This window comes from Petaurus breviceps, unplaced genomic scaffold, assembly GCF_028583685.1.
Source record: "Petaurus breviceps papuanus isolate PSGF00001 unplaced genomic scaffold, PetGlider_PUasm1.0 90903, whole genome shotgun sequence".
Lineage (NCBI taxonomy): Eukaryota > Metazoa > Chordata > Mammalia > Diprotodontia > Petauridae > Petaurus > Petaurus breviceps.
Window position 1 is genome coordinate 2,564,572 of NW_027187376.1, and position 15,126 is coordinate 2,579,697.

Here is a 15,126-nt window from a genome sequence, read left to right on the forward strand (position 1 = left end):
AGAAAGGTAGAACAAATTAGAATGAAGTGGGGAGAGAAACAGAGAGAAAGAGACAGAGGCAGAGAAAGAAAGAGATCCAGAGAGAGAGACAGAAATAGAGATGGGAGGGGGGAACATTGGGGGGGGGGGAGACAGAAACAGAGGAGGAGAATAGAGCAAAAAAGATAGAGATAGTGAGAAAGATAGAGAGACAGAAATAGAGCAAAAGACAATGAGAGACAGAGACAGAGATAAGGGAGATTGAGCAAAAAAGACAGAGACAGGGAGAAAGACAGAGAGAGCAAAAGAGACAGAGATAGAGGAGAGAGGTAGAGTAAAAGAGAGAGAAACAGAGAGAGATAAAGACAGAGAAACAGAGACAGAGAGAAAGGAAGACACCGAGAAAGGGAGGGAAGGAAGGAGGGGGAGAGAGAAAGAGAGAGAGAGAGAGAGGAAAGGAGGGAGGGGGAGAGACAGAGCACAACAGAGAGACAGAGAGAGCACAGCAGAGAGAGAGAGAGAGAGAGAGAGAGAGAGCTCTTGAACTCCAGCATTAGAACAGGAGAAAATGAAGTACTCCATACTGGAGACATTTTTCCCACATTTTGTCAAAGTTGAACAATTCCTTTTAAACAGCAGACTGGAGGAAGAGGGAATGGCACTTTGATGAAATGAGCTATAAGGGTCTTCAGAGAATTCTGCCTCTCATCAAATCTCAATTTATCTTCTCTACACACAGATAAATCTTGAATCCCATTAAAGAGCTGTCAGGTATACACTTTATCTATAATGCGTCCCCATAAAAACCTCAGTATAATCTCTGCTGAGTCACCTCAAGTCTTCAAGAACACTCAAAATTCACTTTCCCTTTATAAAAATAAATAAATTAATTAAAAACCAGCCCCCAGAGAGAGACAGTGAAGTTCTTTTGGCTGTTGAGTCAAAGGAATTCTCCAGGGGCATATGGAACATTGTCCCCTTGAAAGTATTCACAACTGCCACCATCATCCCAAATGCATATCCTGCTTGGAGACAGGAAGCCGTTGATATCAGACAGCCACAGTCTCCATAATCAGGTTTTCGCTGCGTCCTCTTCACTTCTGGTTTGAAGAGATCTCAAGCTTCATTAAAACTCCAAGTAACCCCATGCATGCATGAGGCAGGCAGAAGAAAGGTAACCAGAGATTTGAGGCGCCAAAGCTCAAGAGAAAAAAAAAATTCAACAGTGAAAAGGAAAAGTCAAGTTGCATCAAGAGCTGGCCTTTTTTTGTGACTGGATCTGAGTGTGTAGATGGCTCAAAGGTAAACTACAAACTCAGCTTGCCATTTAAAATCTGGGTGAAATCCCCTGGTTTGTTGTACCTCATTCCCCTTCTCTCTGTTCTGGTCAAAGTTGCCTCCTTCCCATTGCCTGAATGTCACACTCCCACCTCCATGCCTGGAATGCATTCCTTCCTCTTCTCTAGGAATTCTTAGCTTCCTTCAAGGCTCAGGTCATGAGTCATCTTTTAAAGGTAAGCAACCTTTCCTGAACCCTATTTAGTGGTGAGTGTTGCTTCCCTCCTCATCAAGTTATATTATTATGTATATATTTATCTATTTATATGTTGGAGAGGCAACTTGGTGTAGAGCCCAGAGAGCTGGTTTTGAAGCCTGGAAAACCTGGGTTCAAAACTTGCCTGACACATATGGCTTTGGGGCCCTGGACCAGTCACTTACCTTTTCAATGCCTCTGACAACTTTCGAAGACTATGAAGTTGAAGAGCGATGAAGACCTGTATTGAAAGACAGTTTTCCTCGCCCTGAATTCCCTATACCAATGAAATCACAGGTCTGGTTACAAAATTAAAAAAAAAAAAAAGACATATATTGCCTCCAAGATCATATATACAGTCCTCTGTTTCATTTTTAAGCTTCACAACCTGTCCCCTTCCTACCAGTCCAGTCTTCTTACAATTACTTTCCTTTCACATACTCTGACTCAATGACACTGACCTTTTCTTGTTGCTTCTGAGTTGTTTCAGTCATTTCTACTCTCCATGACTCCATTTGGAGTTTTCTTGGCAAAGATACTGGAGTGGTTTGTTATCTCCTCCTCCAGTTCATTTTACAGATGAGGAAACTGAGGCAGACAGGGTTAAGTGATTTGCCCAGAGGCACACAGCTAATGTCTGTGGCTGAATTTGCACTCAGGTCTTCCTGACTCCAGGCCCAGAACTTTCTCTCCCAACTCCACGCATTTACATCAGTTGTCTCCTAAACCTAAAAGGCCATTCTCCATCTCCTGCCTTCCCTGGATTTCTTTAAGACTGAGCTCAAATCCCACTTTCTGCAGGAGGCCTTCCTGGTTCTCCATACTACCCCTAAACTCTTGACCACTAGTGCCTTCTATCTGAGATCACCTACCATTTACACCCTATTTATCTTCTATGTACAGTTTTGTGCGTGCTATCTGTCCCCTTAAAATATGATGTCCTTGTGGGCAAAGACTTTGGTTTTTTTTTTTTTACTTTCTTTATATGTCCAATGCTTTGTACATGGTAAACCTTTTATAGATACTTGATGGACTGACTGTATATGCCCCTCGTAGAAAGCAGATTAATTAACAGTTAATTAATTAACGGTTTTTCATTTTGCCTGTGTCTCCAGTGCCTAGCACATTGCCTTCCACATAGAATGGATGTAACCAAGCCAAACAAATTTATTCCTGTATAGAGCACTGGCCCTTGGTCCTTATTTTGTAGAACATCACTATGGAGAGAGCTCAGCTCTCACCCAGATCCCTTTCTTATTGGCTTCAACAGCCAATAAGCAGAAATTAGCCAACTGGAATTAATAGAAGAGATTCATACCTCTAAGCTTGTTAATCTTAGAGGTCAATAAGAAGGAAGGAGATGGGAAAGGCAGTTGAAGTATGGTGGCATATCACTTCAGCAGTAGCATGTAACATGGACTGCTGACTCCCAGGATTGTACCCAAGCCAGGCACACCTTCATTTCTCTCCAGTATGAATTCATGACTCTGGACTTTCTCTCTGATTGGTTGTTTTTTCCCACAATCTCCATTTTACAGAGGATGCCTATATCAGACGTAGTTTCCTTTCTAGGTTATATTCTGGATTCTCCAGACTTTCTCTACCACGCACCCAACGTTTTTGTAGTCTTCAGTCATTACAATGTAAGCTCCTTGAACACTGTCCACAATAACAGCAACATTGTGCAATGATCTCCTATGATTGCCTTAGCTCTTCTCAGCAATACAATGATCCAAGACAATTCCAAAACATTCATGATGGAAAATGCTATCCACCTCCAGAGAAAGAACTGATGGAGTCTGAATGCAGATTGAAGCATACTATTTTCACTTTCTCTGCTTTTTTTTCATGGTTTTTGCTTTTGTTCTGTTTCTTCTTCTACAACATGACTAACGTGGAAATATGTTTTCTATGATTGCATATGTATAACCTGTATCAGACTGCTTGCCATCTTGGGGAGGGGAAGAAAAATTTGAAACTGAAAATCTTATAGAAAATGAATGCTTGGGGTGGCTAGGTGGTGGAGTGAATAAAGCACCAGACCTGGAGTCAGGAGGACCTGAGTTCAAATCTAACCTCAGACACTTAACACTCACTTACTAGCTGTGTGACCTTGGGAAAGTCAACCCCAATTGCCCCACCTTTCCCCTCCAAAGAGCCCCCCCCCCCACAAAATGCTGAAGATTGCCTTCACATGTAATAGGAAAAATTTTTTTTAAACTATTTACATAAAGAAAGAATATAAGCTCCTTGAAGGCAGGGATTAAATTTCTGGTTCTATTTATATTCTCAGGTGGTAAGGGTACTATACTTGGAGTCAAGGTACCTGGCTTTGAATTCCAGCTCTATTACTTAATACCAACATGACCTGAGGCACTTTTATTTCTTGATCCAAGGTTCCTCATCTGTAAAATTTGGAGGGGTATCGCCCTAAATCCCATAACTCTAAGGTAAAAAATGGGATTATAGTTATTATTACCATTTCTCCTACCATTTTGCAGTTTGCTCCTTTACTCTGAGGGAGTACAAATTCTCACAGAGCCAAGGAGCCAAGATTTCTTACAGTTAAAGGACATGGAGTCTCTGGAGCTGAGTTCTCCAGGAGAGCCAGGGGTTTGGAAATGGCTCCTGATGCTTAATGTTTGACAGTGACCTAGAATAAGGCTCATCTGGAGCCAAGAAAGAAGTGAAAACTGCTACTGCAAGCACTATATGCCATTAGTCCTAATTGGAGCTCCTGCAGTCACCTGAAGGCGGCTTCCTGAACCAGGCTCCAGAGGTGAGAGCGGGACAAGGTCACATTGGGAACAGGAAGGCACTTTAATATAGAGGCGTGGACAGGGGAGGTGACAGACCAGCTCCTGGAGTTATACAGGCGCTGAGGTGAACCTTCAGAAAGTTCATTTAAGGACCTAATAAAACAACAAAAGTGATTTTTTAAAAATCATAGTTCAAGGCTTCACAAAAATCCCATTTTTGCCCGGGGTCCTCAAGTAAACAAGTCAACAAAAGTTTGAATGTGATTCGTAGGGAATTTTTTTTGGGGGGAGGGCAGGGAGAGGAGTGCAGAAATGACTTGTTGGGTGTCAAACACCCAGGTCTAGAGAAGAAAGAGGCATTTGATGTTCATTGTAAACTCTAACATTGTTATTCAGTTGTGTTTGACTTTTTGTGACCCATTCAGGGTTTTCTTGGCAAAAATACTGGAGAGGTTTGCCATTTCCTTCTCCAGCTCATTTTATAGATAAGGAAACCAAGTCAAACAGGGTTAGGTGATTTGCCCAGGGTCACGCAGCTAATAAGTTTCTGAAGCCAGATTGGAACTCAGGAAGATGAATCTTTCTGACTCTAGGCCCAGTGTTCCATCCACTGAGCCACCTAGCTGTCCCATCTGGGCTCTAAAAGATGAGCTACAGGCCAAGGTAGTGGAGGAGAGGCAGGAACTTGGCGTGAGCTCCTGCTCCAACCACCTCCAATACCTGCAAAAATATGACTCTAAACATATTTTAGAGCTACAGAACCCACAAAGTGACAGAGAGAAACAAATCCCCCACTGAAGGCAGCTTGGCAGGACAACAGGAAGGGGCTATTGCAGAGGTCTGGGAGCCTAGCACAGTCCTGTGTGAACCATGGGGTCCCAGACCCAGGGTGGCCCCAACTAGTGGCATAGATCAGCTGGAACAGACTTCAGGGGAGTAAATCACCAGCAGTTGTGGTGGTTTCCAGACTTCTCAACCCATAAACGTCAAATAGAAAGTAAAAGGTCAGTGGGGAACTCTGTTGGAAATGGGTGATGGAAAAACGTGGTCTGGACCCTGCCCCTGGGGTGAGAGGTGACAGAGGCGCAGCAGCTGCAGCTGCTGCCATGTGGCTGCCTCCAGAGCTCCTGGCCTGCAGTCTGTAGGGGGACCAAGCGACCATTCAGAGGGTAAAAGCTCTTGCTTTGACCTGCTTGGATCTGGATCATGGTCTTGGGTGGTGGTCCTGGGGTATGTGGCCAATGTGCCAGAGCTTGGGGTGTTTGTAGAAAGGGCACCCTCCTCATAACTCTGACAACATTTGTGAAAACCCCAGCGATTTGGGACAAAGCTCTCTCCACTCTGGAAGCAGGGTTCTATCATGGCAAAGAGCTCAAAAAACAAGTAATTAGCTGGCAAGATGAGCAAGCAGAGGAAGCACAATCAGACCACAGAATCCTTTTTTGGGGACAGAAAGGATCAAAACATGGAGCCAGAAGAAGTCAATGAAGTCAAAACTCCTGCATCAAAAGCTTCCAAGAAAAATATGGCCTGGTTACAGGCCATGGAGGATCTCAAGAAGGATTCTGAAAATCAAGTAAGAGAAGTGGAGGACAAATTGGGAAGAGAAATGAGAACAATGCAAGAAAATCATGAAAAGAGAGTCAACAGCCTGCTAAAGGAGACCCCCAAAATACTGAAGAAAATAACACCTTAAAAAATAGACTAACTCAAACAGCAAAAGAGGCCCAAAAGGCCAGTGAGGAGAAGAATGCTTTAAAAAGCCAAATTTGCCAGATGGAAAAAGAATTTCAAAAACTCACTGAAGAGAATAATTCCTTCAAAATTAGATTAGAGCAAATGGAAGCTAATGACTTTATGAGAAATCAAGATAACTATAAAACAGATTTAAACTAATTAAAAAATAGAAGGAAATGTAAAATATCTCATTGGAAAAACCACTGAACTGGAAAATAGATCCAGGAGAGATCATTTAAAAATTACTACCTGAAAGCCATGACCAAAAAAAGAGCCTAGAAATCATCCTTCAAGAAATTCTCCAGGTAAATTGCCCTGATATTCTAGAACCAGAGGGCAAAATAGAAATTAAAAGAATTCACCAATCACCTCTTGAAAAAGATCCCAAAAAGAAAACTCCTAGGAATATTATAGCCAAATTCCAGAGTTCCCAGGTCAAGGAGAAAATATTACAAGCTGTCAAGAAGAAACCATTTGAGTATTGTGGGAACACAATCAGGATAACACAGGATTTAGCAGCTTTTACACTAAGGTATCAAAAGGCTTGGAATATGATATTCTAGAGGTCAAAGGAGCTAGGATTAAAACCTAGAATCATCTACCCAGCAAAACTGAGTATCATGTTTCAGGGGAAGATATGGTCATTCAGTGGAATAGAGGACTTTTAAGCATTCTTATTTTATTTCATGTTTTTCTTTTTGGAGGGGGGAAGGTAGGACAATTGGGGTTAAGTGACTTGCCCAAGGTCACATGGCTAGTTTTTGTGTTAAGTTGTCTGAGGCTGGATTTGAACTTAGGTCCTCCTGACTCCAGGGCTGGTGCTCTATTCACTGCATCACCTAGCCGCCCCAACTTTCAAGTATTCTTGATGAAAAAACCAGAGCTGAATAGAAAATTTCAGTTTCAAATACAGGAAGCAAGAGAAGTATGAGAAGGTAAACAGGAAAAAGATATCATAAGGAACTTATTAAAGTTGAACTATTTACATTCCTACATGGAAAAATGATAATTGTAACTCATGAGACTTTTCTCAGTATGAGGATAGTTGAAGGGAATATATATGTATATATATATATATATATATACATATGTATACATACATATATATGTATGTGTATATAAATACATATGTGAGTGTGTATATATGTGTGTACATGTATACATAGACAGAAGGCACAGGATCAGTTGAATAGGAAGGGATGATATTTAAAAAAACAAAGTTGAGAGGTGAGAGAGGAATAATGAGAAGAGAAAGGGAGAGACAGAATAGAGTAAATTATCACATATAAAAGAGGCAAGAGAAAACTTACAATGGAGGGGAAACGCAGGGAGGTGAAAGGCAATGGGTCAAACTTACTCTCATTGAATTTGGCTTAAGGAGGGAAAAACATACACATTCATTTGGGTATCTTACCCTACAGGAAATTAGGGGGAAGGGAATAAGGGCGGGGGATGATAGAAGGGAGGGCAGATTGGGGGAGACAGTAGTTAGAAGCACACATTTTGAAAAGGGACAGGGTCAAAGTAGAAAATAGAATAAGTGGGGGGTGGGATAGTTTGGAGGGAAATACAGTTAGTCTTTCAGAATATAACTACTATGGAAACATTTTGCCTAACTACACATGTACAACCTATATTGAATTGCTTATCTTCTGAGTGGGGATGGATGAGGAGGGTAGAAGGGAAAGAATCTGGACATCAAAGTATTAAAAACAAATGTTTCCAAAAAATTTTGTTTTTTACATGCAACTGGGAAATAAGATATACAGGCACTGGGGCATAGAGATCCACTGGTTAGAGGGGGTGTGGGGGAAGATATAAGAGAGAGAAGATTGGGGGAATGGGTATTCAGTGTGCTTCCTGCCTTGGGGTACGGGGTAGGGGAAAGACAGGGAGAAAATTTATAACTCAAAATCTTGTGGAAATGAATGTTGAAAACTAAAAATAAATTAGGGAAAAAAAAGATGAGCTATAATATCATCTTTCCCAAACCAGACCTCTAGGTGACTCCCTGGCCACAATTTGTAAACCATGTTCCCCCACACCAGGAGTAGGCTGGACCAGATCAAATCAGCTTGCAAAAGACAGTTGTTAAAATTTCAGTGAGCACCTGTACCTCAGAAATTGCAAATGCTATATATCAGGCCTTAAATTATTCTACTGATTGCCTTGACTAGAAAGTGATGGAGAAAATGTTAATACTAATTAAACTTAAAAGTGTGTCACAGGCATATTTTTTTTCTCCCAGAGAGCTGGTTGTTAAACATTTACCAGCACACCCCTGCCCCACACAACACCCCAACCCCCTTTCCTCTATGTGCTGTCTTCTATCATTAACTGTAAGCTCCTCAAAAGTAGCAGTTATATTGCTTTCTTATATTTGTATACACTTGATAAATGCTTCATTCATTCGGTTAATATTAAAGCACAGTTAGCTCACTTAGGGTTTTGGAAAAAATTGGAATGGAATATGACAGTAGGCATTCAATTTGCTTTCTAGAATATATGCAGCAAAGTGTTAAAGTGGGTAGAACACCAGGCCTGAAATCAGGAAGACCCAAGTTCAAATCCAGCCTCAGATGCATACTTGATGTGATCCTGGACTAGTCACTAACTTTTGTTTCAGTTTCCTTGATGTTGTAAAAAGGAGATAATACCAGCACTCACCTCCCAGGGTTATGAGGAAAAAATGAGATAGTTGTAAAGGGCTTTACAAACCTTCATGTGCTAGGTAAATGATATTTTGCCTGTATTATTATTCCCATCCAGATCCAGGGTTATTTCAAACCTGTTATCTCTAGCTCTTCAAGTGGCAAATCAATAACAACTTACCCAGCCCCTGCTGGGGGCTGTCTTGTCATCCTGGTCTGTGTCTTGCCACTGGACCCAGATGGTTCTGGAGGAGAAAGTGAGGCTGCTAACTTTGCACAGCCCTCACTTAAATCCAGTTTGCTTACAAGTCCTGGCATCACCTTCAGAACGTCATGGTCCTTTTCTGAGAAACAAAACAAACAACCACAACCTAGCCCTTGCTGTGACTCAGCCCTTGGCACCTAGGGAATAACAGGCATTTAATGAATATAAATTAATCGACTGATTGATCTTAACGCCCTCTTCGGTGTCTCTTACTTTCCCTTAGTTTTCTTCTTTCCTCTCCAGGCTGCAATCATGATTCCCTTGGTCTTTCTCTTCAAAGCCCCAGAAACCACTTTACCCTATAAGCTCATTTTTGACTTCATATGCTGGAAATTCTCTCCCTCTCATTGGGGAGTTCCTTCTATAACCTCCATTTTCAAAAGGAGACCTAAGCCAGCCCCTCTGAATTCCTGTCTAGGATTTCCCCTACAATGCCCCCAGGCTGAGTAGCTCACCTCTCCCCACCTCTACTTCACCTTTTTCCACCTCTCTTTTACCTGTGTTTCCCTGATAATAAGACCTATCCCGAAAATAAGCCCTCCCCTTACTGTGTAAGATTCCTCTAAAATAAGCCCTCCCCCGAAAATAAGCCCTATTGAGATTGCTACTGTAGTGAAGGTGATCCCCTGCGCTACATGCTACAATATGGTACCCTCTGTATGCACCGTTCCCCCCCCCTCGTGAAACGCATGCCGCGCTCCGAGCTGCATCCAATCAGAGCTGCAGCAGTGAGCGCGTCATCCTGTTCTTCCCCAGTGATTTGCTTATTGAATAAAGGTACATTTTTTGTTCACATTTACCTGTTTATTAAAATTGCTGTCAATGTTCATTAAAATAAGCCCTCCCCTGAAAATAAGCCCTCTGGTGTTTTTCTGTCCAAAAAAATTAATGACAGTGTCTTATTATCGGGGAAACACGGTAGGTATGGTCTTTCCTCCAATAGAATATAAACTCCAAGAGGGCAGGAACAGTCTCTGTGCTTGTATCTGCATTCCCACTCAGGAACACAGTACCTGGCATAGAGTGATTAATAAATGCTTGCTAACTTGGCTGTGAGTTTAACTTTACAAATGTTAAGTGTCCCCCAAGTGCAAGGAATTGTGCCCCTGTTTCATCCCCTAACTAGGTTGTAAAACTCCACAAAGATGGGGACTATATATGACCATCACAGCTTTGGATCTATCTGCCTCAGAGCTTAGGGCAGAACTCTGAAAACAATAGATGCTTAATATGTTTATTGATTTGAAAGTCTAGGTTAGGACCTTGAAGATCACATACCTGAATACAATAATGATATGAGATCTCCTCAGTTCTGGATATGGGAATACAGATCAAAACCCATCTATGCCTCAGTAGATCAGCCTGTGCCACAAAGAGGATAAATGACTTGTCTAGGGTCATAGAGCAGTAGGTGTGAGAGGCAGAATCTGAACCCAGGTCTCATCCAGTCCAGCATTTTATCTACCCCTTGATGGTATCTAGTCAGAACAGCAGAAATAAAATCCAGAAACTGCCATGAAATGAAGAAGTGAAAACAGGTTGAAAAAGATAGACGACAACTTGCTTTATTTTAATGCACGTATTTAAAAAAACATCAGTGATTTTCTTTTAAGGTCTATTTCCTTCTGAGAGCCAAATGACAAGTCTTTCCTATCATTTTTGATCAAAAAAGTCCGTGATCCGCCTCTTCTTAGGTGAGCTCTCCTCCCAGAGGCTGGCTCCGTCCCTCTCTGACATCTCTGGAGAGCCGCCTCTTTCACAGGCCTCCACGGCCTCCAAGAGCATTGCTTCATCTATATCATCCCCATCTTCCGAGAAGGAGGCCCGGAAGAGGTCATAGATCTTCTTCTGCTTTGGGTCCTTCAGTGAGAAAGGAAAGCAAGATAATTCAATCACTGGGGGAAAAAAGACCACACCCTGACTCTCTCCCAGTTTTCCTAGGCACTAGGAGAAGTGGGCAGCCCCCAACTCAGGGCCTAGATCATACATAACAATAGTATTCTCATTCCTACTCCTATTTTTACCCCAAGTTATAAAGCTAATAAAGGGCAAAGCAGGAATGGAAATCACAGGGTCATGGATTTAGAAGGGAAAGAGATTTTTAAAGGACCTCAAGTCAACCCTTTTCATTTGATGCAGGAGAAAACAGGCCTGAGAGGGGTTGGTCACACAAACAGCAAGGGGTAGGACTGTAACCTGTAAGGTATGACTGCATTTTGTTCCCACAGAAATTATAATTCATACTGGTGGCTAATGCTTGCAGGGGGCAGTAGGGGGATGTTGGCTGCCTGAAAATCAGCATCTTTACTACTTTTCTTTCTTCTGAGAAGGCCTTTTTCCTACATATCAAAAGAACTGCCAGGCCAGGTCTCATTCACAAAGGATGAGGATGAGGTCCATAAACCCAGACTGGGTCTTAGATAATGGGACTTTTATGACTGATATCCTGGGTTCAAATCTTCAAACTCACAACTTCTGTCAATTCCCTTAGCAACTGAAAATTCCTCTCTCAAACTGTCAGATGCAGACAAATAGACTAAAAATATAAAGTATATGAAAAGGGAGGCAGGGGAATGAAATGTGGAAATAAGAAGATGTAATCAAGGGGTGAAGTTTAGTGAACCCTGGAATGTAAACCAGTGGGATTCAAGAAGAGAAATTCGAATCTGGATGAATTATAAAAGGGCTTTTGTAACTATCTTAATGGGTGCTTGTGCCTGGCCCTTTTCACAAGGGGTTAAAGGCATAGTCACCTGTTTGAAATGGCATGAAATAAAAATCTTTTTTTTCTAAATTCACTCATGGCCAGGTGGAATTTTTGGTAAGATGGTTATTTCTAACTGTGAAGGGTCTTCTCACAGGTCACTTATTCATGCTCCATGTGATGGGGTACCTGGGGTCTAGGTCGGACCAACTTGTAAAACCAGTCTGTGAAGTTGTAATTTGTCCTTTCCTGCCCTTGAGTTCTGCCCCTTCCCCCTCTATCCCACATTCCATCTAGGCAACACCCTTTGACCCCTTTTGTTCTTACTTAATCTCTTGATTAAGTAATCAAGGCCAGGGCTGGCCCACACCCTCCTTTATCCTTGCCTTTTGTCTCCTTAACGACCTGGCCCAAATCTTATCTAAACTATCTATTCACATGCTCCCCTTGGTCAGCTCTGACCTTTGTCTATGCATTGAGGCCCCTCCAGTCAGGTCAGCCCTGACAATGGCAGCCCTACCCTTTAAAAGTAAAAGCATGTACCCCTCTCACTTGCAGGTCCCCTAAAGGACTCTTACCTGCTTCTCATGGAAGTGTAACAATAACATTCTACAACTCTCACTCCAATTAAGCCTGAGACCTTGAATTCTTTCCAGACGATATTGCAGGTTTTCTGGTCTTGGATAAGATCAGAATATCTGCTGAACCTTTTGGGATCCCGTTTTCCCCCCATCAGATGGACTTACCCACCTCCTAGCTGGGCAGGCCTCAGCCAACATTCAAAGGGTTAAAATTTCATAAAGCCTTCCCCAACTATGGGTTAAGATGTGAGGTTCCTATGCAACTATCCAGGGCCTTGATACTTTATTGCATTCCTTACTACTTAATGTCCTTTGTGCATCCCTGGCTATACAAAACACTAAGTTATTTACTGATCCTGACATTACCCACTTCTCTGGTTTTTTTCTTACTTTTTTGACCCCTCTGACGGTTTCTTTTCTTTCCATATCCTAACTGTAGGAAGTTGTGATAGTAATGGAATATAAAGATCCCCCTGTATTGGCTTGGTTTTCAAACTGATTGTGTTAAAACCCAGAGCTTGTTAATCCCACCTGTGGGATGGACTTGTTGATGTGAAAAGAAAGTCCTGAACTAGGAGGAGCTGGTGACGTAGATTTGGAGAGACAAGAGAGAGGCAGAAGAACTTTTTGGAATCAGCACCCTCGTGGAGGCAGAGAGAGAGACTGAGAGGATTGCGGAGGGCCACTTTGAATCGCCCTGGACTTTTGAGACCTGCCCCCAGAGCTGCCAAGGACTGAGGAGACATGGCTGTTTTGCTGGTACTTTGTCTATCTGTTTTGATGTTGTTTTGCCAGATTTATCCACTGGTGAAAGACAGTCCTTTTGTTGAAGAAGTCCTGGAACCTGGCTGTTGGCTAAGAAGCCCTGAGACTGTCTTGCAGACAGAGAGTGAATACTGTCCACTGGTGAAGGACAGTGCTGTTGTTGCAGGGGTCTGGGAAACTTTCTGTTGGTTCAGAGCTACTGAGACTGTCCTGCAGACAGAGAGTGAATACTGTCCACTGGTGAAGGGCAGTGCTGTTGTTGCAGGGGTCTGGGAACCTTTCTGTTGGTTCAGAAGCCCTGAAGAAGGATTTTCTTGTTGTATGTTTACAGAAATCCTGGGAGAGGGTTTTGCTAATGTTTTCAAGGGGTTCTAGGACTGTTCTGCAGACAGAGGATGAATTAATGAAGAGACTGGCAATGTATCTTGTGGCCTTGCTAAGCCTTGTCTCCCCAGGAACTAAGATTGCTGAGAACTTGCCTCCTGTCAAGATGAAGAAAAGACCTCCATTTGGGTATTAAGTGCTGTGCTTAAACTTGATGTACCTCTGGGGTAGATTAAATTGTGATCCAGGGGTGGGGAACTTTTGACCTTTTTGTGTTCTATGGTTGAGCAAATGAATGTATTTTACTTATGTTTGGAAACTAATCTCCATTTGAGAAGAGGGGCTTTGTGGTGGACTAAATGAAGGTACAGCCTAAGGGTGGAGTAGTATTTAGAACAGGGACTTTGTAATTGATTGAATGAATGGAAGGTCCTGGGGTGGGGTAGTCCTTGGAGATTATTTAATCACGCTTAGTAAATGCTGTATTTGGAATGATGTCATGTTTTGATCTTCTCTGTTCTTGGTTGGTCACTGAATAAAATGGAGAGCACCTATGCTGGTATTCTGAACCTTGGGAAGTTGCCTTTGCTTGGCATTACATTACAGAAGTATTCCCTGGGGATCAATAACAGCCTCCTCCTATTCTCTCTATAGGCTCACTCACTGGAGCCTGCCTATCCACTACAGTTTTGTATTTCCAGCAGCCTGACGAATATCTCCTCTTATGGAGACCCTCTGCAGTGCAAGGTGCTCTTTCTCTCAAGCCCCCTGACATACTGTGGCAAGAAGAGGAGTAGAAAGAAATATACTTCTTCAGTGCCATTTCCAGAGCATCTCTTTGCTAAAATTGGTCATAAATCAATCAACTGATCTACAAGTATTTGTTAAGACCTACTATAGACAAATGCAAAGAATGAAATTTCAGCATCTTTGTCATTTGCTCCATGAGTCTTTGTCACCTGAGTTAGACCCCCATCTCAGACAACTACTAGTATCCACCTTATCTCTCTGTTATTTGTCCTTTGTTCTATCCTGAAGAGAGTGATATCTTGACTTGTGTGTGAACTGGATTTAAGTGACACAAAGCCTCACTAACCCTCTCTCTACTTTCTTAAGGTGTTCTAATTCTGGTTTATAGTGTACTTCCCCACCTCAAATGCTGTCTTCATATTGTCATACTGATGTCGCATCGTACACTCTGACCTCTAAGTCTATTAATTTCCTCAACTCCCAGGACCCATATCTTCCTTTTCCCTTAGCCCTACAAGGGGAGAGTCATACATAGTAGGCTAGATTTGGAAGGGACCTCAGAGGCTATAACCAGACCAACTCACACCCCAAAGAGTCCCTACTATGACATATCCAACCAGATCATCACATATCACTGTGCTACCTCGGAACTCTGGAATTCTCTTTTCTAATCAGAGCCTATCAACTTTCCTGTCCCACTCTTCCTAAACCTACTCACCTTCAGTCTCTCCTTATCTTCCAGAACCTTCCATGCTGCCTACAAACACGCTCAGGCCTCTCTGATCTTTAACAAGCCTTCACTTAACCTTGCTGTCAAGTCACGGCCCTACATCTGTTCTCCTTTTCACTGCCAAAATCCTAGAGAGACTGTCAACCCTGGTGTCTGCTTCCTCACCTCCCACTCACTTCTCAAATTCTTACAATCTGTTTTCTGATCCTACCACTAGATTGAAACTGCTCTCCAAGGTTACTAATGATTTCTTAACTGCTCGATCTTTTCTCAATTCTCATTTGTCACTTCTGCTACTGTCAAACTCCATCTTCTCTATATTCTTGACACCCCCCCCCCCCCCCCCC

At 42.4% G+C, this 15,126-nt stretch overlaps 2 protein-coding genes across 6 annotated transcripts in view; both read right to left on the bottom strand.

Moving 5' to 3' along the window:
- Positions 1-15,126, bottom strand: part of RPL37A (ribosomal protein L37a) — a 362,834-nt gene that overhangs the window by 13,378 nt on the left and 334,330 nt on the right. The window lies entirely within an intron of this gene.
- SMARCAL1 (SNF2 related chromatin remodeling annealing helicase 1) overlaps positions 10,465-15,126 on the bottom strand; it is a 90,942-nt gene continuing 86,280 nt past the window's right edge. For all 4 annotated transcript variants that reach the window (XM_069075183.1, XM_069075184.1, XM_069075182.1 and 1 more), the window contains one exon: positions 10,465-10,785. In XM_069075183.1, the coding sequence (XP_068931284.1) occupies positions 10,579-10,785 (207 nt within the window). In that variant the 3' untranslated portion in view covers positions 10,465-10,578. The remainder of the gene's footprint in view (positions 10,786-15,126) is intronic.